Genomic DNA, 26152 nt, shown 5'->3' on the forward strand with positions numbered 1-26152 from the left:
GAGGAGAGGAGCCTTAAGTGTTCACCAGGGCGGGGCCACCCAGGTTGCTAGGTTGTGACGCTGTATGTGGGGGCAGGGTAAGAGCGGGGAAATGGCGGCCTCCTCTGCTGCCTTCCGCCACTGGGGCCTGCTCAGTCCCGCCTCACTGCCCACTCCTTCACCAGTCTATCTGTGCAGGAATGCGCGACTACAGTCACCCCGCTGCCCTGGGCCCTCACTGGGTCGCTCACTGGGTCCACCCGTTGGAACCCCACGCCTGGGATCCGCGCGCCTGAGCCCGTCTGACCAAGTTTTCCTGTGCAACCCCGCTCCGCCAGCTGCTGGCTTCGCCCCTCTTACCGGTCAGGCTGAAGAATTCGTTGTTATCAGACTTCCGAAAAGTTCAATTTTCTGTGTTCTGGCTGTGTTTTCTGTTGCTAATATTATGTTGTCTCTGAACTTGGTTGTGTGAGAAAGCACTGCATTTTCACCTATGCCACCATCTTGGCAAATGTCCAGTTTTCCCCTCCTCTTTCTTAATAAGATACCAGTCATATTGGATTAGGACTCACACTAATGACCTCATTTTAACTTGATAACTTCTGTAAAGACACTGACTCCAAAAAAGATCATATTCTGAGGTACTTGAGATTAAAACATCAAAATATGAATTTTGGGGGTGACATAATTCAACTTATAAAAGGGTTGTTTCCAATTTCTGGCCATTGCAAGTAAAGTTGCTATGAACATTCTTGTACACGTTTCTGTGTGGACATAGATTTTCATTTTCTGTGATAAATGCTCTAAGATATCTTGTTCTTAACCCTGTGAAAGTTTCAGTAAAAGTATTACAGTGTGGGTTATGTGTATCTGAGAGATACATTCATTTACTAGTATGTGCTGAAATGCAAAAAGAAAAATTAAAAACACTACAAATTTGCATGTATATAATAATATACACGATTTTTTACTTATTTTCAGTCATAATCTAGAAGTAACTAAACAAAGAAATAAAAACATAAAGAATAAAACCTTTTCAGATAATGAGAATGTGGATATTGCTAAAATGTACAACCCCCAAAACGTCTTTAACATTAATGAATTAGAATCTGTAAGTTAACTTTGCAAAACATTTTAAACAGTGATGGCAAACAATATTGCTATTCTCAAGGTATAAGTACTTTTTACAACACTTGCAAAAATATTTTGTTAATCAACTTGAGTAGCATTCACTGAAGTTTTTCAATATTTCTTGGATATACCGAATTGATATATTTTTCCAGCTATTTTCAATGGTTAGTGGAAAAAATCATACAACACTAACTTTGAAGTTCATGGGGGGAAAATGTTATACTAAGTCACTTCAGAGTTTGTGGTATCTCTCAGATAAAAATTACTGTCAAACTCACACACTCTTACAAAACACATGTTATAACCAAACAGCAGCTTAAGTGTTATGGCTTACTGTTAGTCACATACCAACACATGGCTTAGTCATGATCTCGAACCTATGTACCTGATATATATAATAATTTTTAAGACTCTGGTCCCTGGCTGGTGTAGCTCAGTGGATTGAGCACGGGCCTGGGAACCAAGCAACCACGGTTTGATTCCCAGTCAGGGCACATGCCTGGGTTGCAGACCAGTTCCCAGCAGGGGACACACAAGAGGCAACCATACATTGATATTTCTCTCCCTCTCCTTCCCTTCCCCTCTAAAGATAAATAAATAAAATCTTAAAAAAAAAAAAAGACTTTGTATCTCTCAGATCAGCTGTGACCTCCACATAGTTAATGGCGACATATAAAATTTACTGATATGATTTACATATAAGTTGCACAGTGTGTTTATTGGTGCATTTTTATATTGTAATATGATTACCACCATAGCTTTAGCTAATGTTGTATCCCGTCACATAATCATCATTACTTTTTTGTGGTGAGTGTGTATGGATTTTAGGAAAAATTTCTAAACTCTTTATCAGAGAAGCTGTACCACTTTACATTTCTACCAGCAATAATGTATGAGAATCAATTTCTTTGTATGTTTGCTCTGATTTGTGTTTGTCACTACTTTTTTGTTGGGACCATTCTGACAGGTTATAGTGATGTCTCATTGTGGTTTTTTTTGCATTTCCTTTAATTTTAGCACGTGTTATTAAAGTTTCTGGATAATCATCTCTTTTCTCTTACACTTAAGTTCTTATCTATCTATTTCTGTATCTATGTATCTATGTACTTTTTTATTTGTTGAGGGGAAGGGAGGCAGAAAGAGGGGAAACGTCAACGTGTAGTTCTGTCTCTTGGGTCTCCTACTGGAGACCTGGCCTGCAACCCACGCATGTGCCCTAGACTAGGAATCCAGCTGGCAACCCTTCAATTCATAGGCCAGCATTCCACCACTGAGCCACACCGGCCAGAGCAAAGTTCTTGATTCTTGATATTAATATGATTACTTACTTGCTATCATATAATAAAAAGAAAATAACTTCAGAAGAACAGAATCAGCAGTACAACAAACAACAAAACTATTACGTTACACTTTATATTTCTTTTTGTTCGTAGAATTCATTCCCCTATGGATAAAGCCTCTTTTTAAACTCTTACTGTAAGTGTTCTTTTTGTATGTTCATGGCATTTACTTGATATACATTATAGATTAGGGTTTTTTCCTAATGTTTTTCAACCATAGGAATTTTAAAAAATCAGTTTCATTTTTTGAACAGGTAATTAATTTTCCTGAAGCAGAAGTTAAAGTTATATAAAAAGGTACACATAGACATCTCCAAAGATTGCTGCCACCTTATTCCTTCTTTCATCTTCTCTCTCTCTCTCTCTCTCTCTCTCTCTCTCTCTCTCTATATATATATATATATATATATATATATATATATATATATATATAGGCAACTTGTGAAACATGTTTCATGTTAATACTTCCAGGATTTTTCTTTCTGTGCAAACAAGCAAATGCTGCACCCATGTATACATTTTATTTTACAGTTATTTCTTTTTTGCTGTGTTTATTGGTTTTATTATTTTAAAATATATTTTATATATTATGCTATTACAGTTGTCCCATTTTTTCTTCCCTTTATTCCCTTTGCCCTGCATCCCTCTCCCATCATCATTTCTCTCCCCACCGCCATCATTTCTCCTCCGTTAGTTCATGTCCATGGGTCATACATATAAGTTTGTTGGCTTCTCTATTTCCCATACTACTCTTAATGCCCCCATGTATTTCTTACCTACCATTTCTGCTTTTTATTCCCTATACCTTCCCCCCATTCTCCTGCCTACCCCTCCCTGCTGATAACCCTCTGTGTGAATCTCCATTTCTGTGATTCTGTTCCTGTTCTAGTCATTTGCTTTGTTTGTTTTAGGTTCAGTTGTTGATGGTTGCAAGATTGTTGTCATGTTACTGTTCACAAGTTTGATCATCTTTTTTTTTTTTCCAGATAAGTCCCTTTAACATTTCATAGAATAAGGGTTTGGCGATGATGAACTCCTTTAACTTGAGCTTATCTGGGAACCACTTTATCTGCCCTTCCATTCTAAATGGTAACTTTGTTGGATAGAGTCATCTTGGATATAAGTCCTTGTCTTTTGTTACTTTGAATACTTCTTTCCAGCCCCTTCTTCCCTGCAAAGTTTATTTTGAGAAATCAGCTGATAGTCTAATGGCCATGCCTTTGTAGATAATTCTCTCTTTTTCTCTTGCTGCTTTTAAGATTCTCTCCTTATCTTTAATCTTGGCTAATGTAATTATGACATGCCTTGGTGTATTCCTGTTTCCGTCCAACTTCTTTGGGGCTCTCTGAGCTTCCTGGAAGTCTGTTTCCTTGCTAGATTGGGGAAGTTCTCCTTTATTATTTGTTCAAATAAGTTTTCCACTTGTGTCTGTTCCTCTTCTTCTGGAGCCCCTATAATTCAGATGTTGGAACATTTAAAGATGTCCCAGAGGTCCCTAAGCCTCTTCTCATTTTTTCGAATTCTTGTTTCTTCATTCTGTTCTGGTTGAGTGTTTCTTCTTTCTGGTCCAAACCGTTGACTTGAGTCCTTCCTTCCCCTCACTGTTGATTCCCTGTACATTTTCCTTTATTTCACTTTTCATAGCCTTCATTTTTTCCTCTAATTTGCCCCCATACTCAACCAATTCTGTGATCATCCTGATTATCAGTGTTTTGAACTCTGCATATGATAGATTGGCTCTCTCTTCATTACTTAGTCTACTTTTTCTGGAGCTTTGATCGGTTCTTTTCATTTGGGCCTTTCGTTTGTTCTCACTTGCCTGTTACATAGTAAGGGGCGGAGCCTTTGGTTTTCACCAGGGCAGGGCAACCAGTTGCTGTGTTGTGACTCTATATGTTGGAGAGTGAACAAAGCCACTTGCTCTACTCTCTGCTGGTTTTTAGTCACTTGCCCTGTTACCCAGAAGCAAATTGGGCCCTTCTGGTACTGATTTCCTGGGTAGGTGGGTTTGTGTACATTCTAGGAGCCTGTGGGTCTCTCCAACCAACTCTCCCATGAGGCTGAGAGTTTCTATCACTGCTGCAACCCCCACAGGTTTTTTCAGTCAGAGTTTTTGAGGCTTTATTTCCAGATGCTGGAACCCTGGGTTGCATTGTCTATCTCGCTTCCCAGTTGTCCCTGCACTCTGCCAGCCGCTGCCTTGCCCACCCTGGTCCTCCAGTCATTGCCTTACCCTGAGTCTTCTCCACTGGGCTGCCCGCCTCCCCCCTTCCTGCGGGTCTGGATGAATGTTTCTTCTTTGACTCCTCGGTTGTCGGACTTCCAGACAGTTAGATTTTCGTTCAATTCTGGTTGTTTTTTGCTTTTAAGTTGTTGTTGTCCATCTTTTGGTTGTATGAGGAGGCACAGTGTGTCTACCTACACCTCCATGTTGGCCAGAAGTCCGAGATTGTTTTTCTTAATGAAAATAGCATTTTTGAGCATTTTTGCCAAAATAATCATAGAGTAAGGTGGGAAATATTTACATATGAACAATCTTCTCATACATGTTCTCAGGTTTTGCTACATCTTTGGTAAAGTGGATCATTACAACAAATCGTTTTCTGTAAAAGAGTTTTCTAATTGAGAAATTTCTGTAATGGCTTAGCAGATAAATCATTGGTAGAACAAAGTGTGTCATAAAGGCAAAATTGCCATAATTATAAATTTAAGATAGTAGTTTCAAGTTCTTTGCAGTATACTTTCAAGAATATTTAACACATATAAACATTAGTTCTAGTATATGGTATATTTGCCCTTAGTAATAACATAGTATTGGTTTTAATATTAAATGTTTGCTGAATCATTTCACTTCCTTTCTGAGCATTTAGATAATCCTTTGGGGGATATTTTGCAGGATGCATAGTATACTTGTGGTTTTTTAAAAAGGTAGTCTTTTGGTCTTGGTGCTGTACAAAACTTAAAAAAATTCTTGTCATCTTAGAGCTCGAATTGAGAATTGTTCGTTGCCTCTCTCTTTCACAATTGAATGGTATATGAAAGTAGATGAAGTGCATTCATGGAAATATAACAACAATATGGAATAGGATACTGGAGAAATAAATGTGAGGGCTCCTCATAATATCTATTACCAGTAATTTAACTACACATACAAAACATTTTGATACTCTTCTTACTGGATTATGTTTGTGATGTATGCTAATATAAGCTCTCTTCCTCAAGGTCAAAGGAATCACATGCCACATTTTAGGGATCAGTCACTCCTAATTCTTGGTATCATCACATGATGCCATTCTAGCATACTAGCCCTTTCTGCAGCTTGCCTGAATTATTGCTAGAAGGTTTGTGTTGCTTTTTTTCTGGCTTTAACTTGTATGCTGTTTGTGGAAAACTTAACTATGAGGCCTGTACCATCAAATTTTGAACAAGGGAGAGAAATGTTGAATATTTGTTTAGTGGGTTTCAGTGATAGTTTTCATACCCTATGATGAGTAACTTTAAAAATGTAGCTTGGATTAGCTTGCATTGTTCAAGTGGTTCCATGTTTTTCTGCTGTTTGTTTGTTTTTGGGTAAGCTAGGCAGCTCTGGATCCTTTGCGCCATAAAGTTACATAAGGTTTCGTTCATTTTTGCCATGTTAAATAGGAGACAAAACAATCTGTTAGAGTAGTCTGAGTATAGATACCAGTGGCCCATGTCTTAATTTATAAACCTACACTTCAAAAGAGATCAATAGTTACAGTGTATAGTAGCACCCTTTTTTCAGTGAAAAGGTGTTCTCATTGGATTGGTAAAATCTTGTGTCTCTTTGCCATGAGGGAAGCTTGCTTGATAAAAGGGAATTTACATTTAAATTTTTTATTGTGTTATCCCCCCAATAACATTTGCCAACTGAATCATTTTTTAAGTGGACTGTTTAGAAGCATTAAGGAAATTGACACTTCTATGAAACAGATTTCTGGAATTTTTTTTGTCTGGAAAATCTAAAACTCTCTACACATTAAATAATGACTTCCCTTTTTAAGCTCCCTCCACCCTGTGGTAACCACCATTCCACTTTCTGTCTCTATGAATTGGACTGATACTTTAAATATATCATATAAGTAGAATCATATAAAATAGGGGTGGGCAAAAGTAGGTTTATAGTTGTAACTATATGAAACAGTTAATAAAGCTGTTGTAAATAACCTGTATGTCTTTTTCCATATTAACAGCTATAAACCTACTTTTGCCTTCACTTGAATTTTTCTCTTTGTGACTGCTTGGCTTACTTCATTTATTAAAATTCCCTGAAGCTTCATCCATGTTTTAGCATGTGACAGGATTTCCTTTCTTCATAAGGAAGAATAATATTCCATTGTATTTATATACTACATGCTGTTGATAGACATGTGGTCTGCTTCCACCTCTTAGCTGTTGTGAATACTGCTGCTATGAATGTGGGTGTGCAGCTATCTCTTTGAGACCTAGCTTTCAATTGTTTTGGATATGTGTATACATGGAAGTGAGGTTTACTGGATTGATCATAAGGCAGTTTTATTTTAAAATTTTTGAGGAACCCCCATGCTGTTTGTTTTCCAATAGTTTACATTCCTACCAATAGTACATACTTGTTAATTTTTTTCACATCCTTGCTGACACTGGTTATTGTGTGTCTTTTTGATTCTAGCCATCCCGGAAGGTGTGGAATAGTATGTCATAGTGGTTTTGCTTTGTAGTCCCTGGCCCATTTTTTATTTGGGTTATTTGATTTTTTTGGTTGTTGTAGAAAATTTTAAATGTATTCTGGATATTAATTTCCTATCAGGTATATGGTTTGCACATATTTTCTCCCATTCTGTAGGGTGCATTTACACTCTGTTGATTATGTTCTTTGGTCTTTAAAAAGTTTTGATGTAATCCTGTTTGTCTGTTTTTACTTCTGTTACCCTGTGTTTTTGGTGTCATAACTAAGAGATGATTGCTAATTTCGGTGTTGTGAAGCTTTTCCCCTGTTTTTTTTCCCTAGGAGTTTAATATGCTTAAGTCTTACATTTAGATCTGTAGTTCATTTTGAATTAATTTTTGTATATGGTGTGAGGTAACGAATGGTCCAATTTCATTCTTTGGCGTGTAGACATCCAGTCTTCCTAGCACCATTTGTTGAAGAGACCGTCTTTTCCCCATTGAGTTGGTCTTGGCATCCTTGTCAAAAAATTAATTAATTAATTAATTATTAAAGATTTTATTTATTTATCTTTAGAGGGGAAGGGGGGAAGGAGAGAGGAAGAGAAACATCAATGTATGGTTGCCTCTCCTGCGTCCCCTGCTGGGAACTGGCCTGCAGGGAACCGGCCTGCAACCCCGGTATGTGCCCTGACTGGGAATCGAACCTCGCTCGTGTGGTTCGCAGGCCCGTGCTCAATCCACTGAGCTACACCAGCCAGGGCTAATTCTTTTTTATTTTTAAAGATTTTTAAATTTGTTTATCTTTAGAGGGGAAGGGAAGAAGAGAAGGAGAGAAACATCAGTGTATGGTTAGCTCTCATGTGTCCCCAACCGGGAACTGGCCCGCAACCCAGGCATGTGTACCGACTGGTATTTGAACCTCAATCCCCTGGTTCATGGGCCCGCAATTCCTGAGCCACACCAGCCAGGGCAAAAAGTTATTTAAATATGTATGCCAGGATGTATTTCTGGTCTTTATATATAGTATTCCATTGGTCTGTGTATCTGTCTTTATCACAATACCACATTGCTCTGATTACTGTAGCTTGGTGATGTTTTGAAATCAGGAAGTGTGATTCTTTCAACTTTGTTCATTTTTTTCTAAATTGTTTTAGTTATTTGGAGTTTCTTCAATTTCATAATGAATTTTTTGTATTTCTATAAAAAAGTGTTCTTAGGATTTTGATAGGGATTGTGTTGTGTCTGTAGATTGCTTTGAGTAGTATGGACATCCTTACAATACAGTCTTCCAGTCCATAAGTGTGGGGTATCTTTTCATTTAGTGGTGTTTTCTTTAATTTCATTTAGCAGTGCTTTGTAATTTTCAGTGTGTGTTTCAACTTCTTGGTTAGGTTTATTCCTAAGTATTGGATTCTTTTTGGTGCTGCTGTAAATAGAAATTGTCTTCCTAATTTCCTTTTTGGATTGTTCATTGTTTGTATATAGAAGCACAACACACAACTGATTGTTGTGTGTTGATTTGTATCCTGCAGCTTTGCTGACTCTTTTTTGGGGGAATGTACCATTTTTTAAATTTTTTAAATATATTTTATTGATTATGTCATTACAGTTGTTCTATTCCCCCCTTCATTCCCCTCCACCCTGCACACCCCCCCACACCATTCCCCCCTTTAGTTTATGACCACGTGTCTCAAGTTCTTTAGATTCTATATTTCCCCTACTATTCTTGCCCACCCCCCTATCTATTTTCTATCTACCATCTATGCTACTTATTCTCTGTACCCTCTACCCCCCTTCCCCTCCTCCCACTCCCCTGTTGCTAACCCTCCATGTGATTTTCATTTCTATTGTTCTGCTCCTGATCTAGCTGTCCTCTTAGTTTGCTTTTGTTTTAGGTGTGGTTGTTAATAACTGTGAGTTTGCATATTTTTTATCTTCTTTTTCTTAGATAAATCCCTTTAACATTTCATATAATAAGGGCTTGGTGATGATGAACTCCTTGAATTTGACCTTATCTGAGAAGCACTTTATCTGCCTTTACATTCTAAATGAAAGCTTTGCTGGATAGAGCAATCTTGGATGCAGGTCTTTGGATTTCATGACTTGGAATACCTCTTTCCAGCCCCTTCTTGCCTGTAAGGTCTCTTTTGAGAAATCAGCTGACAGTCTGATGGGAGCTCCTTTGTAGGTGACTGTTCCCTTAGCTCTTGCTGCTTCTAGAATTATCTCCTTCATTTTAATCTTGGCTAATGTAATGATGATGTGCCTTGGTGTGTTCCTTCTTGGGTCCAACTTCTTTGGGACTCTCTGAGCTTCCTGGATTTCCTGGAAGTCTATTTCCTTTGCCAGATTGGGGAAATTCTCCTTTATTATTTGTTCAAATAAGTGTTCCACTTGTCGCTCTTCCTCTTCTCCTTCTGGTACCCCTGTAATTCGGATGTTGGAACATTTACAGATGTCCTAAAGGTTCCTAAGCCTCCTCATTTTTTTGAATTCTTGTTTCTTCATCCTTTTCTGTTTGGTCATTTTTTTTTCTTCCTTCTGGTTCACTCCCTTGATTTCAGTCCCAGTTTCCTTTCCATCACTATGGTTTCCTGTGCATTTCTCTTCATTTCAATTAGTTTAGCCTCCATTTGTTCCTCTAAATTGTGACTAAAATCAACCAGTTCTGTGAGCATCCTGATTACCAGAGTTTTGAACTGTGCATCTGATAGGTTGGCTGTTTCTTGGTCACTTAGTTATGGGCCCTGGGGCTTTGAGTTCTTCTTGAGCCATAATGTTTTGGTCTTTTTGCACCTGTTATATATGTGGGGTGGAGTGGTAGTTGTTCACCAGGGCGAGGCAGCTCAGTCACTGGGTTGTGATCCTGTATGTGGGGGTGGGGTCAAAGAGGGGCAATGGCGGTCCCCTCTGCTGCTTCCAGTCACTGGGGCCTTCGCAGTCTGTCTCACTGCTCTTTTCTTTGCCTGGTTTATCTGCCCGCGAATGTGTGACCACGGTCAACCTGCCGCCTTGCACCCTCACTGGGTCTGCCCGTCACAACCCCATGCCTGGGATCTGCCAGTTGCTGCCCACGCGCCTGGATCAGTCTGGCTGAGTTTTCCTGTGCAACCCCGAGCGGGGTTCTTTGTTGTCAGACTTTCGTATAGTTCAATTTTCTGTTTTGGTTGTGTTTTTGTTACTAAAACTTTGTTGTCTTTAAATTTGGTTGTGTGAGGAAGCACAGTGTTTCCACCTACGCCTCCATCTTGGCCGGATGTCTGACCTTTTTTATTCTAATAGGTTGTATGTTTGTGAAATCTTAGGGTTTTTTACATACAAGAGCATATCATCTGTGAACGTAGATAGTCTGTCTTCTTCCTTTCTAATTTGAATACCTTTTATTTCTGTTTCTTGCCTAATTGCTCTGGGTAGGATTTCCAATCCTGTATGGAATAGAAGTGGTAGGAGTATTGGAATAGAAGTGGTAGAGGGGGTATCCTTGTATTGTTTCTGAATTTGGGAAGTTTTCAGGCTGTTACCATTCAATATGATATTACCTGTGAGCTTTTCATAAGTGGCCTTTATTACTTTTGGGTGCTTTCCTTCTATTCCTGGTTTGTTGAGTATTTTTATCATGAAAAGGTGTTGAATCTTATGCTTTTTTTCATTCATCAATTGAGATTATCATAAAGGTTATTTTGGTCTGTCACTGTTTTTTTTAAGGCATCATTGTTGAATACACTGATTTCAACCTTTTTCATATAATGGTGCACATAAATTAATGACTAAAAGTCTGCAGTACACCAAAAAATATATTTTTGCTAATCTGACAAGAAAACTAGGTATAATTTTGATTCATTCACACCACATGGCTGTTGTGGTATTGGCCATTGTGTTTTTTTTTTTTTAGTTGAAAAAAGGTCAGCATCTAACTAGTCAGGTACTGCATGTTTTAAGAATTCTTTCAGTACACCAGTGTGTCTTTCAGCATACCAATATGCCATGGCACACAAGTTAAAAATTGCTGCTTATATAGTAATATCCCATGAACACAGAATTGAATTATTTTTGTTCATTATTCTTTTAATGTAGTGCATTACAATGATTGATTTTCATATGTTTAACTAGCCTTGCATTCAGGGAATAAATCTTACTTGATCATGGTGTATTATGTGGGGGCAACTTTTGCCCTCAAGTCCCCCTGTCCGCTATGGATGGAAGTAAACACTACCAAGACATGATCTGCTTAGGGAGGAGAGGTGGCCAGTTTCTTAGAAGAAAAAGGCCTGGAGAAGTGGCCAGTTTCTCAGAGGAAAAAGGCCTTCAGCCCCTTCCTCCAGGGACTTTTATTGGGTTGTAATACACAGGAGTACAGGACTGCAAGGATCAAACAGTAGATAACATTTCAAAGAAATCTGAGGGCTTTGTCTGAGTCAGAGTCTGTCAGGAAGGGGGTTTTGCAGAAACTTTAGGGTTTCCTGCTCGGACCCTTGACATATGAATGGAAGCACCCTTAGCCAAGAAGGTTGCACAGGATGTTTTAGGAATTCATTTCTTATGCCAGATTTTCCCGTATGGATCCGCTCTAGCAAGGCAAGGAGCTGCACCCCTCCTCATCAGGTTTTCAGGCTTAAGTGGATTAGAGCCAGGAAGTACTTCCCCCCTAGGACATGGTAACTTGGGCTATGTCACATAGCCTGGGGGCAAGAGTCCATTGCTGGCTCTTTGTTGCAGCCCCCCTCCTCACCCCCAGTTTTTCCATGATGGCCTCCCAAGTGATGGAGTTTGGCTTTGGTTGCCCCTCACTGTGGGAAGTCTTACCCGTCTCTGACTTTTGACCATGCTTTGGGGCAGGGAGAGGAAACTGAGGCAGCATATGCTACCAGAGACAAAATCTTTGTCTTCTGTGGCTCGCATTCCAGAGGTCACTCGCTCATCCTTAGCCAGGGGGAGGTAGTTACAATTCCTGAAACCAGGCAGAGCGGTCCCCAACAGTATTGTACTTTTAATGTGCTGTTGAATGATTTGCCAGTAGTTTGTTAAGGGTTTTTGTATCAGTATTCATCAGGGATATCTATCAGTCTATGTATTTTGGTAGTACCTTTTTCTAGCTTAAATTTAATTTTTTAAAAAATAATTTACATGTTTTAGCCCTGACTGCTGTGAGTCATTGGGTTGGGTGTTGTCTCACAAACCCAAGGTTTGCAGGTTTGATTCCTGGTTAGGGCACATGCCTGGGTTGCAATTTGGGTCACCAGTTGGGGGTGAGCAGGAGGCAACCAATCAATGTTTTTCTCCCTCTCCTCCTCTCTCCCTAAAAATAAGTAAATAAACAAAGTATTTAAAAATAGTTTACATGTCTTAATTTTTAGGAAAGCTTAAGATTAGAGCAAATTAAAATGATTTTAAAGTACAACATATATGTGATCTCTGGTCATTGTCATTCTGTAGAATTACCAAACGAAGAACTAACCTTTTAGATCTGAACTAAGAAATGGGAAGTACCTATCTATATACTGTGTTCATAAACTTCATTGTGGAATCATATTTGCATTGAATATGAATATAATTCAGGCCTATGAATTGTGTATATTGGATGTAAATAGAAAGATAAGTGGTTTTTATTGAGTGGATGCTAATTCTAGATATTTTAATAAGGTTACCAGAAGTGGAAGGTAAAAAATATCGAAGATACAGCATGCTGTAGTTTGTGGCCATACTAAAATAAAAAAAAAATGTTGTTAGTAACTGCAGTTCTGAATTTTAGATTAAAATTTCCTATTATTGCCTATAAAGTGGTTTAATTTACACTTTGGCTTTGTTATTGTTAACTGAGTTTCACTCGTTGCCTCTCCATCTTCATATGAATTATTAATAAACTCAATATTTCCCTTAGATACTTTTTACAACCCTGAAAAAATAAGTGTGAAACCTTTTTAAAAATATGTATTTAGAGAGGGGAAGGGAAGTAGAAAGAAAGAGAATCATTGAACTGCATGGGTTGCCCTTTGTATGTGCCCTGGCCAGTGATTGAACCCTTGACCTTTTGGTTTGTGGGATGACACTCAGCCAACTGAGCTACACCTGCCAGGGCTGAAAGTTTTGATGTAATCAATTAGAGATTATAAAATATTTGGATTTTTCTTGATATCCAGGCAGGATTATCCTGTCTTCATGTACTTTGCTTTGAAATCTGCCAGTGAGCCAGTGGTGCCCAGTGTGAAGTGGGTGTGATGGTAATAATGCACTGTGGTTATATGGTGTTGTATACCATTTGAATGTTAACATAAGAATTTAGCTCATGGTTGTAAATTTGATTTTTAGATCTAGGTATTCATTCATACCAGCTAATTGGGTCTCAGCTCTGATGAAATATTGCTAGCTACTACACCCAGTTGTGTTTTTCACTGTATATTCATGATGTCTTGACAGACAGAAAGTTTTGTCAGTGGGGCATATATAGTTTTTTAAATTAGTTAAAAAGCTAGATGCAGAGTATGGCATTCAGGTATAAGTGAGATGAAGAGTGAGCATTGACAGTACTTTAACAAATTACTCATGATTTAGCTATTGACTTTGGCAGACTGAGATATGATTTTAGGGTGATGGTGTATAATAAAACAAACATTTTACCTGTTTCTGATATTATCTTGGGTTAGGGCCAGATAATGTCTAGTCAACTGCAGCTTGTTAGGGCAGAGTTGGAATTAGATGGCTGATATCTGTCCATCAGGTATGATAGGTATCCAGTGTCTAGCAGCAGCAAGGGCCAGTATGGTCGATGGATGAGAGGAGGACAGTACTGTGGCATTAAGATTAGGACAACTGGAGAGACACAGGGAGACTTATTAGGGTGTGTTTAGGTGCAGGATTCCAGTTCCTGGGATGGGGTTAGTAGATAACACTGCAGCAAGAACAAGGTAGGGTATTATTGAACCTCAGGCATAGGGTACAGCTGAGTACAGGGTGATAGAGTAATGGGTGTGCAGGAGTAAGGCAGAAACCTTTTCTTATTTCTCTCCCCATCCAAAAGAAAAAAGTCCCACAGGTAGTACTTGTTGAAGTTCATGAGTGGCATACTAGATATTCTACAGAAATTAGAACTCATGGTCAAAAACTACGGCAGGCTGAGTATGTAGGTTGGGTCAGGTGATCCTAATTGTGTTTAGGACTCAAGTCACATTTGGAAAGTATTAAGGAGTGTGGATAGACAAGGAAATGAGGAAGATTGCTGAGCACCTACTGTCATGCACTTAAAAATAGGTGAACAGGTGGGTGTTTCCAGTTCTGTCTGGCGTCAGTTTCTGGCCAATGTGTAGTGATGCCATATCTGTGTAGTCTGAGCCCCAGCTTGCTCTTTCCCCTCTTCCTGAAAGTAAAAGTTGATTTTGAATTGTTGTAGTAAACTACCCATATTGTTCCACAGTCATAAGTAAGTAATTTCAGTGTATGTGAGTTAGATTAGTTACATTTTTGTACCATGAATTAAACCATGCCAAACATTCAGTTAATTCCTACATTTAAGTGTTTGTGTTACAATGCTGGCATTTCAGAAGGGTATATGCATTTCGTAGATGTGAGCCTTACAGATAGAAGGGTGTAACCCTTTTGGGGAGGAGTGTTAGATAAGGGGTTAGATACATGTATGTGTTGAATTTGCTGGCTTTCAGCAGTTGAATGTTTCTGCACTTTTAGGGAAAGAAGTAACACACCAGCTATTATAAATGCTCACCCACTCCTGAGTAATACATGAATTCTGAGGGACCTTGTTTAACGATGGCTGTTTTTGTAGTTTGTAAAAGTTTTGTCTTGAGACCCCTTGATTTGAGTTAGAAGAACTTCAAAACGATTCTGTGAAAAATTGAAAGATTTTATAGGAGTGGGACAAGAAAGTTTTTTTTTTTTCAGTTATCAAATTAGTTTAACTTGGAATCTTAACTTTGAGTATCAGGTTATGAACATATATTCATTATAGATAACTTGAAAAGTTATGGTGATGAAGTTTCAGCTTTTAGATCTCTATTCAAAAGCAGTACTTTTGAGAATGTTTGCTCAAATTTAACATATAGAGTTAATCTATTATGACCTATTACTTTTTAATCCAGTAATTATATATTAATTTAACGAAACTTTAAGGGCTTACACAACCTAAGGAAGTGGTTTTACAGTATATTATACAATTTATCTACAAATGTGTTCTCTTAGTTTTCAGTAAGGAGAAACAGAAGTTAGTTTTTATTGGATATATTTTTTCCCCAAAAGGAAAATAGTGATTGAGAGTTAAAGCAAATTCCATTTCTTTGCTTTATCATCCAAAGCTGTTGCGATGTTAATTCTTTCTGTAGTAGTCGTAGAGAATTGGTACATGTGATAAAAACCTCAGAAGTTTTTCCTTGACACTAGGTGAGAGCTCCACCTTGTGATCTTTTAGCATATTTAAAAAATATATTAATAACCTACAGTAGGCCAGAAATGGTATGATAAGTTTGCTTATTTAACTCAGAGTTTTATTGAACATTACATATTCTTACAGTTTTGAGTTACACAGCTTAGGTCAAATGGTCTGATCATTTAAAGATCTTACTTGTGAAATTTGTTTTTTAAATAGACTTTCTTTTAAAAAAGATTTTACTTGTTTATTTTTTTTTACATTTTTTAAATTGAATATGCCATTACATTTGTTCTATTCCGCCCCCCCCCTGTTCCCCTCCACACTGCACACCCCTCCCCCACCATTCCCCCCTTTAGTTCATGAACGTGTCTCAAGTTCTTTAGATTCTGAATTTCCCCTACTGTTCCTACCCTCCCCCCTATCTATTTTCCATCTACTGTCTATGCTACTTATTTTCTGTACCTTCTCCCCTCTTCTCCTCCCACTCCCTTGTTGCTAATCCTCCATGAGATCTTCATTTCTATGGTTCACTCCTGATCTAGCTGTCCTCTTTTAATTTGCTTTTGTATTAGGTGTGGTTGTTGATAACTGTGAGTTTGCTGTCCTTTCACTGTTCATCTTTTTTATCTTCTTTTTCTTGGTAAGTCCCTTTAACATTTCATATAATAAGGGCTTGGCAATGATGAACTCCTTGAATTTGGGCTTATCTGAGAAGCACTTTATCTGTCCTTCTATTCTAAATGAAAACTTTGCTGGATAGAGCAGTCTTGGATGTAGGTCTTTGGTTTTCATGACTTGGAATACCTCTTTCCAGCCCCTTCTTGCCTGTAAGGTCTCTTTTGAGAAATCAGCTGACAGTCTGATGGGAACTCCTTTGTAGGTGACAGTCCCCTTATCTCTTGCTGCTTCTAGAATTCTCTCCTTCATTTTAATCTTGGCTAATGTAATGATGATGTGCCTTGGTGTGTTCCTTCTTGGGTCCACCTTCTTTGGGACTCTCTGAGCTTCCTGGATTTCCTGGAAGTCTATTGCCTTTGCCAGAACGAGAACGTTCTCTTTTATTATTTGTTCAAATAAGGTTTCCACTCGTGACTGTTCCTCTTCTTTTTCTGGTACCCCTATAATTTGAATGTTGGAACGTTTAAAGATGTCCTGGAGGTTCCTAAGCCTCTCCTCATTTTTTGAATTCTTGTTTCTTCATTCTTTTCTGTTTTGGTCATTTTTTCCTTCCTTCTGGTCTTCTCCCTTGATTTGAGTCCCAATCTCTTTTCCATTACTATTGGTTTCCTGTGCATTATCATTCATTTCAATTAGTTTAGCCTTCATATGTTCCTCTAATTTGTGACTAAAATCAACCAGTTCTGTGAGAATCCTGATGACCAGTGTTTTGAACTGTGCATCTGAAAGTTTTGCTATTTCTTCATTGCTTAGATTTATCGGCTCTGGGGCTCTGAGTTGTTCTTGAGCCATGTTTTTATCTGTTTGTGCCTGTTATGTATGAGGAGTGGAGCCTTAGTTGTTTACCAGGGCGGGGCCACCCAGGTGGCTGGTTTGTGACGCTGTATGTGGGGGTGGGGTCAGAGAGGGAGGAGCAATGTGATCCTCTCCGCTTGCCCAGTGCGTCCAACTGCTCGCCCCCCGGCCTGTTTATCTGAGCAGAAATGTGCGAGCCCGCCGCCCTGCGCTGTGCAGTCTCAATGCTCACCTCTTCACTGGTTTATCTGCACTCAAATGCTCGACCGACGGCAGACAGCCAGCTGCGCCTCTTCCCTGGGTTCTGCCTGTAGCTAGCCCGCGCCTGGGATCCGAGCCTTCGGCTGCCTGCACACCACCCCAGTCAGGGATCTTTTTGGCCAACCCGCTCCGCTGCTGGCTTTGCCCCTCTTACCAGTTTAGCTGAGCATTTTGTTGTTTTCAGACTCCGTATTGTCGATTTTCTGTGTGGTTTGGTTGCGTTTATTGTTAAAACTTTGTTGTTTTTAGATTTGATTGTGTGCAGACGCTAGGTGTTTCCACCTACGCCTCCATCTTATCCGAAGTCCCTTGTTTATTTGTTCTTAGCAGGGAAGGAAGGGAGAAACAGAAGGGAAAAAACATTGATGTTTGAGAGAAACACTTAACTGCTGGGGACCAGCCTACAGCCCAGGCATGTGCCCTGACCAGACAACAAATCAAATCTGTTACCGTTTGCTTTGTGGGATGACACCCAACCAACTGAGCCATGCCTTATGAAATTCTTTAAAATTCTAAAATTATTTATTTATTTTTAGAGAGAGGGGAAGGTAGGGAGAAATACGGGGAGAGAAACATCAATGTGTGGTCACCTCTTGTGTGCCCCCTACTGGGGAACTGGCCTGCAGTGAAGCCATGTGCCCTGACTGGGAATCGAACTGGCAACCTTTTGGTTCATAGCTTGTGCTTAATCCACTGAACCACACCAGCCATGCTTACTTGTGAAATTTTTAATGTAAGTTTTTGGAAGAAGCAAGCTGTGTTTATATACAGATGTAGCCATTTAAAGTAAAAAGGGAAAAATTTTCAGCCTTTCCTGCAGATGAAGTTTACATTGTTTTAAAAAAGCAAAAACCAAAAAACCACTAACTTACATATTATCCAAGGTATTTAAGTTACAAAGCAACTTTAATGTGTAATTTTTGAGCAGTGAAGAACTGTTTTGGTAACTAATTGCTTACTTAGAGAATGATTAAAATAATAAGAATTCAGATCCATGGAATTTAGCATTCTTATGTTTAGCATTAGGTGGCTGTAGAGGTAGGTGCCTTGTAGAAATAAATATATTTTCACATTTATTATCGCCGGTGGTTCCATCAGGGCACGGATCATTGCTGTCTTCTCCACCAGTGTATGCCCAGTGTGTTGCACTGACTTTGGCACAGGGTAGATGATTTTAGTAGGTAGGATGGATTTTTTTAATGGTTAGACACTTTTCAAAACAAGTATTTTACTGGGATAGGGAGTTGAGCAATATAATATTTTTTTCTAAACCTGTCAGATGGTATTCTTTTTCAAATATAGGCACCTTGTCTGGGAGACCTACATCTTTATAAATTCCTTTTTTCTTTTGTTTGCTGTGGTTTCCAGTTTCCAAATACGTGTTAGTATAACCCTATACTGAGCAAAATAATTTGACCTGATAGGACTTCTTGTACACAACACATTAAGTTTGTGGTATGCAGATGAAGGTAGTATGTCACACTCTATTTGTTTAGGGTTCTCTGCTTTTCAGAGTTGGTACATTCTTTTTTTCCTTAGGAGGTTTTTTTTTTTTGAGCTTCCCAAACTTTTATTTTATTTTATTTTACTTATTTACTTTTAATGTATTTTATTGATTATGCTTTTACAGTTGTCCCAGTTTTCCCCCCTTTCTCCCCTCCTCCTGGTATCCCCCATTCCCTTTAGCAACTCCCGCACCACTGTTTATGTCCATGGGTTATACTTATAAATACTTTGGCTATTCCATTTTTTGTACTGTACTTTACATACCCATGGCTATTCAGTATCTACTAATTTGTTCTTCTTGATCCCTGAACCTTTTCCCTCATTTTCTCCTTCCCCTCCCAGTTGATAATCACTCTCTAAATGATCTCCATATCTATGATTCTGTTTCTGTTCTGCTTGTTTGCTTAATTTGTTTAAATTGTTGATAGTTGTGAGTGTATTGCCATTTTAATATTCATAGTTTTGATCTTTTTTCTTAAATAAGTCCCTTTAACATTTCATTTAATAATGGCTTGGCGATGATGAATTCTTAGCTTTACCTTGTTTAGGAAGCACTTTATCTGTCTTCTGATTCTAGACGGTAGCTTTGCTGGATGGAGTAATCTATGTTGTAGGTCCTTGGTTTTCATGACTTTGAATATTTTTTGCCAGCCCCTTCTAACCTATGAAGTTTCTTTTGAGAAATCAGCTGACAGTCTTATGGGAACTCCCTTGTAGGTAATTAACTGCTTTTCTCTTGCTGTTTTTATGATTCTCTCTCTTATCTTCAGCCTTTGGCATTTTAGTTATGATGTGCTTGGTGTGGTCCTCTTTGTGTCCATCTTCTTTCGGACTCCTTCTGCTTCCTGAACTTGTATGTGTATTTTTTCCACTAAATTAGGGAAGTTTTCTTTCATTATTTTTTCAAATAAGTTTTCAATTTCTTGCTCTTTGTCTTCTCCTTCTGGCCCCCCTATGATTCTAATGTTGGTACATTCGAAGTTGTCCCAAAGGCTCCTTAGCCTATCTTTGTTTTTTTTTTTCTTCTTGCAGTTCTGATTGAATGCTGTTTTTCTTCCTTGTGTTCCAAATCATTTATTTGATTCTCAACTTCATCCACTCCACTGTTGTTTTGCTGTAAATTTCTTTGCTTCACTGGCTCTTTTTTTTTATGCTGTTGCAGGACCCAGTGAGTTCCTTGAGCATCCTAATAACCAGTGTTTGTTTGTTTGTTTGTTTATTCATACTTTATTCAAATTCCCTTAGTTTTTATCTATTGTCATTTTCCTGCTCTGGAATCACATGTAAGATATCACATTACACCTAATTTGTCACTTCCTTTTCTTTTTTTTTTTTTAATTTTATTTATTTATCTTTAGAGGGGAAGGGAAGGAGAGAGGGAGAGAAACATCAATGTATGGTTGCCTTTCATGCGTCCCCTGCTGGGAATTGGCCTGCAGGGAACTGGCCTGCAACCCAGGAATGTGCCCTGACTAGGAATCGAACCTCGAATGTCTGGTTCACAGGCCCGAGCTCAATCCACTGAGCTACACCAGCCAGGGCTATAACCAGTGTTTTGAACTCTGCATGTAATAGATTGCTTTATCTCCATTTTTTTTAAGTTCTTTTTCTGGAGTTTTGTTCTCTTCTTTCATTTTGGCTGATTTTTTTGTCTCCTCATTTTGGCAGCCTACCTGTGTTTGTTTCTGTGTATTAGGTAGAGCTGCTTTGATTCCCTGTCTTAGTAGTGTGGTATATTATACAAAAGTGCAATGGTAAGTTGAATGCAGCAGAGCCTTAGGCAGTCACCAGGGCAGGGAAACCTATGTGAACCAGCTTGATGGCATCTCAGATATGGTGTTGCTGCTCTCTGGCTCTGTGTGGAGGAGGGCTCAAGAAAGGGCACGATGACACTTTCTGGCCTCTTGTTTTGTCTGGGAGAAAGCTGTCTCCTGGCACTTGCCCTGATGTCAGCTGCTTCAGTTTTTCCCCATATGTCACTGGTGCCCCTCTAGGTGCTGCCCTGGTGCTGGAGCTCAAGGAGGGAGTGAGTCTGTGTAAGTTCAAAGTTCATTTCAGGCCCTTTAAGAGGAAACTTTTGAGAATCCCAAAGTTTTTTCTACCACTCCAAACCCCAGTGCTTTTTACAGCCAGAAGTTAATGGGGACTTAATGTATCTTACTGGCACTGGAACTCTGGCCTGGAATCCCTTGCTCCCCAAGGTATCCCTCCTGTTTTTTTTACCATCACACCTTGGTGTGGAACCACCCACCTGGTCTGCGTCTTTGCCCCTCCTACCTGTCTGGATGAATAGGACTTCTTTAATTCCTTGGTAGTTGGAGTTCCATACAGCTCAATTTTCTGACAGTTCTGGGTGATAGTAGTTTTATAGTCTAGTTGTAATTTTTGTTGTGGTTGTGTGAGGAGGTAAGCTGTGTTTACCTACACCTCCATCTTGTCCAGACGTGCCCCAAACATGTATTTTTATACATTAAACTTGAACATCCCAGGCAAAGTATCTGCTCCCAGTGGTGATTGGCCTGGCAAAATACCTTCACCTTAGGAAAATATATTTATAAACTATCTTTAAAGTCTGTTTAAAAAACTGTATACTTAAGGAATGCAGCAAGTTTGGTTTTATAAAGTCAGAGAGAGTTGGGGGGCAGTTACGCAGTCAAAGCAAGCAGTTGGTTTCCATCTTGCCGTCTAGATGACCTCATTGGTTAGAACTTACTTAGCTCTATACCTCTCCAGCTCTCTTTAAAAAACAAACTTTTTCCTTAAAAAATACTTTCTTTTTTAAAATGAATTTCTTTTTAGGAGGCTAGGTGCATCCTACATTAATGGCAAGCCTCAGAATTCTGGTGTACTATTTAGATAACTCCTTGGGTCACTGTAACAATACAACCAGATTAGCCCTGCACACCCTGGATTCAGTGGATTCAGTGCCATCCTGCACACCAAAGGGTGTCAGGCTTGAATTCCAGTCAGGGTACAAAACCTGGCTTTTGGGCCTGGTCCTCAGTGGGGTGGCGGGTATGTGTGAGAGGCAACTACACATTGATGTTTCTCTCCCTGTCTTTCTTCGTCCTTTTCCCACTGTCTAAAAACAAACAAATAAAATCAATCTTTAATAAAAAGAATACAACCAGATTAACAATTAGTAGTCTTGGAACAATCCTGTGATCATGCTAACAGTCATGTCTAAAGATTTTACAGTGTGAATGTTCTTTAGGAATAAAAGGTTAAGTTTAAAGTGGTTGTGCAGACAACCCTTGATTATTCAGGACTTAATTTGTGGAATACTCATTCTTGTTTCTCTTAATGCCTCATTATTTTGCTTACTCATAGTAGCTTGCTTAGAGTGGGCTAGGAAATGCTGTGATTTGACTATCCATCCATTTATGATGTTTTTAAAGATTAATGGTAAACCTGAACTATCCTTTTCTTTTCTACTCTATTGGGAAATATCATTAACAGTTTATCAGTATGATATTTGAATATTTATTATTAATTAGGCATGTAGTCTTATCTGTTTTTTCTTTAGGTGGCCACCAAGTACTAGATTCACTTGGAAATAAAAGAAAAACAAAATTATTTTTAAAAAGTAACACTTAAGATTAAGCACTCTAGTTAGACTCTCTATTGCACAGACTTGTTATTTGCTTTTAGGTCATTCTTTCATTTTGGAACTGCATCTTTGATCTTAAAAGCTAGAAATAATACCTTCCTATGGCCAAACTTAGACTGTTGGCTGTATGACATTATTGGTATTTAAATTGATTAAAAGTGTCTTTAGAGCAAGGGACTAGATCAGTACTAGCATTTTCCCCTTCCCTGTTCAACACAAGGCAGTATTATCATGAAGTAGTTATTTATTTTTATTTATTTATTTTTAATATATTTTATTTATTTATTTTTAGAGGGGAAGGGAAGGAGAGAGGGAGAGAAATATCAATGTGTGGTTGCTTTTGGTGCATCCCCTGCTGGGAACTGGCCCCTGCTGGGAACTGGCCTGCAACCCAGACATGTGCCCTGACTGGGAATCGAACCGCGGTTGTTTGGTTTGCAGGCCCGCGCTCAATCCACTGAGCTACACCGGCCAGTGGTTATTTATTAATCAGCTGTGCTTTGGACTGTGTTCTTCTACAGTAGAAGAACCTACTTTTACAGTGTTTGAAAATTTTATCATAGCTTTTTCATTCGCTCCTTTTAACTGTACTGTACACTATCAGCAAAAAGTTATAATAGAATTTTCAGACATCATGTGTTATGGTTTAAGCTTGTCGTAAGGATTTCAGGACCAGTAAAGAGTCACATCATCTTCCTAGTTAGGGTATATGTTTTTTCAAAGTCAGGCTAGAGAATCATAACACATTTTTAAATGTAAATACAAGCTTTCTTCTTTGTGTCTGTTGTTACTATTGTGGGGCTACAATAGTTGTAAGAAATCCTTATTTACTGAAATGCATTAGCAGGCACAGGGGAAGTTAGTTTTTGAGTGTCCATACCCTTCCCAATGTTTTATTTTTAATTTTAAATAAATTATTTATTTACTTATTTTTAGAGAGAGGTAAAGGGAGGGAGAAAGAAGCATCCGATGTGGGAGAGAGACATAGATTGGTTGCCTCTTGCACACCCCCTGTTGCGGATTTGGTCTGCAGCTTACGCATGTGCCCTGTCTCAGGAAATGGGTTCGCAGGCCAGTGCTCAATCTACTGAGCCACACCAGCTAAGACTTTCCCAATGTTTTTGGTGTATTTATAATAGATATGGCATTCCTCCCCTTTAAAGGAATTGTCTGTCTTAGAAGAAAGAAGCAAACCATCGGTTTATCCACGTAAATATATGAATATCTTTCTGACATTGGGGCGTTCCAGAAGATGATAAAGAAATGATAGCAGCTCCAGAAATACCAACTGATTTTAATCTACTTCAGTAAGTACATTACAATGATTTTAAATACTTGTTTTTTCCACAAAATAGGAAATGTTAAAATTACTTCTGCTTGAGAAGATCGAATGCATAATATATAGCATAGTATATATAGTTTGAAGCAGTTTATATTAATGCTCATTGAACTCTGTATGTAGCAGTAATTATTTCATGCTTTTTTGTGCTGTTTTAAATTTATTTTTTAATTTAGATACTGCATAATTTATTATTTATGCTGTGTAGTTGAGTCCATACTTGGTTTTACAATAGCAACTATTTTGAGGGAATGTAATGAAATTCTTAAAAAGTGTTCTTGTTAATAAGGAATATATATCATGCAGTGGTACTGAGGATGTAATGTCAGCTTTCTGTTATAAAATCAAGTGATGGTATACTAAAACAAATCTGGGAGAGTAGGACATGCTCTTCATATTTTTGCAGGAATAATTACATGCTTGTTGATCCATAAAATGACTTCAACATAGACATTTTGTTTACCCTTAAAAGCTTCCTATATTCCTTATTCAGTTTTTTTTATTCTATGTACTCCTTGGTGACGTTGGAAAGAATTTTAACTACTATATGTAATAGTGCTTTTCATACTACATCCCAGTTTCATGAGGAGTCTCAGTGAAAAGCGAACCTTTAACTTTACATACACATATACCACACCATATTTGCTATAAGGGTCTTTATAAGATTTGATTTGAAAACAGTCTGGTTGCTAAAAATTTTGAAAACAACATATATATCTTTGTACATAATGGTAGTTAGCCTTCTTTTGATGGTGTGTAGATTTTCATTTTTAAATAATTTTCAGTGGGCACAAAGGATCTAGTAGGATATTGCTAATATTTCAAAGTATGATTTTTTAAAAGATTTATTTATTTTTAGACAGAGGTTAAGGGAGGGAGAAAGAGGGAGAAAAACATCAATATGTGGTTGCCTCTTGTGCATCCCCACACTGGGGACCTGGCCTGAAACTCAGGCACGTGCCCTGACTGGGAATTGAACCAGTGACCCTTTGGTTTGCAGGGTGGTGCTCAATCTACTGAGCTACACCAGTGAAGGCTGACTTTTTAATGTAATTTTAATCCCAGTGTTTATTGATGTATATTGACTCCATTTTAGAGGTTTTTGAGGAAAATTTCATTTTTCTTTTGGTTTGAAGGAGGCTATGAGCTAGTCTGAGAAAGTAATTTTTGTTTGACTATTGTAAAATTGTCTTATCAAATTTTTATATATTAGTTAAGGGTTAGAGGTGATTAAAAAGGTTTGTATTATAAACTAGACCATTGAGCATTAGAATATTTTGAGTAAGTAGGGCCTGAAAAATAAGATAATGTATGAGATAAAATTGACTCGTGGAGGTAGATAGTATTTGTGCGTGGGGCAGGGTAAAGAGATAGGAGTGGAAGATTCAGTCATGTGATAGCTAACTCATGAAGTTTCAAGCCACTCAAAGGTTAAGCCAGTATGCTCCTTAAACACATCTATTGTGTCTAGAATAGGTTTTTGTTGTTCTGATCTTGAAAGCAGAGGAAAGCACTGGAGAAAGACAGACGCAAGTGAATATTTCTTTGATTGAGGATATTTTAGACTCCTATACTGGTTACTCACTTCAGCTGTCTTCAGAAGGTTTTCTGAATTAGTCATCAAACCTCTAATGGCGTGTTCTTTCAGTTAGGGTAGCTCAGAGATGACGATTCAGAGTGTGATTTAGGCCCTGGCTTGTGTGGCTCAGTGGATTGAGTGGCAGACTGTGAACCGAAGAAGGGTCACCAGTTTGATTCCTAGTCAGGGCATATACCTGGGTTGCAGGCCAGGTCCCTGATTGTGGGCACATGATGTTTCTCTCCCTCTCTGTCTCTTTCTCCCCTCTGTCTAAAAATAAATAAATAAAATATTTAAAAAATAAAAAAAGTATAATTTAGCTTTTGATTACTCTGTGGCCATTGGAATATTGTGAAGACTAATGTTTGTTTGCAGACTTATAATAGTTATTGAGCTAAAAGAGTTAGTGTCCCACAAATGTCTTGGGGAGAAAGAAGTATTAGAATACTCCAAGATACTTAAAAACATTTTCAGTTTTTTTGTAAGGTCACATAGGTATGTGAGAAGAAAATTGATGACAGCAATCTTCTTAAGATGTTAACAGGCATGAGTTTCAGGGTTCATATTATAGTAGTCATTCAGTTTTTTGTGCGTTGACTCTTGGAAATGGTATTTATTACAGGCCCTTTCCTAACAACATTACAGGACATAGTTAGGATTGCCACTATCTTCTATATATTGTTTAAAATACTTGTAAGTGTGTGCTATAAATAGTACATCTCCCCCAGGATCTTAACCATTACTTTAGATATATAAAGTATTTCTCCTACCTTGCAGCCTCTGGACAACTGGTTATTGTAGCAATAAAAATGGAAATAGAAGAAATCTAGTTAGAGAAGACTAGCTTTAGAAACATAGCCTTTCACTTTGATCCATATATTTTAAGCAAATC

General features: G+C 38.2%; 1 protein-coding gene across 6 annotated transcripts in view; it reads left to right on the forward strand.

The window, feature by feature from the left end:
- Positions 1 to 26152, forward strand: part of STAG2 (stromal antigen 2) — a 136717-nt gene that overhangs the window by 36693 nt on the left and 73872 nt on the right. For all 6 annotated transcript variants that reach the window (XM_037154117.2, XM_037154122.2, XM_037154120.2 and 3 more), the window contains exon 2: positions 23506 to 23649. In XM_037154117.2, the coding sequence (XP_037010012.1) occupies positions 23606 to 23649 (44 nt within the window). In that variant the 5' untranslated portion in view covers positions 23506 to 23605. The remainder of the gene's footprint in view (positions 1 to 23505; positions 23650 to 26152) is intronic.

The sequence above is a fragment of the Artibeus jamaicensis genome, unplaced genomic scaffold, assembly GCF_021234435.1.
Source record: "Artibeus jamaicensis isolate MK-2021 breed Jamaican fruit bat unplaced genomic scaffold, CSHL_Jam_final contig_240, whole genome shotgun sequence".
Classification (NCBI taxonomy): Eukaryota; Metazoa; Chordata; class Mammalia; order Chiroptera; family Phyllostomidae; genus Artibeus; species Artibeus jamaicensis.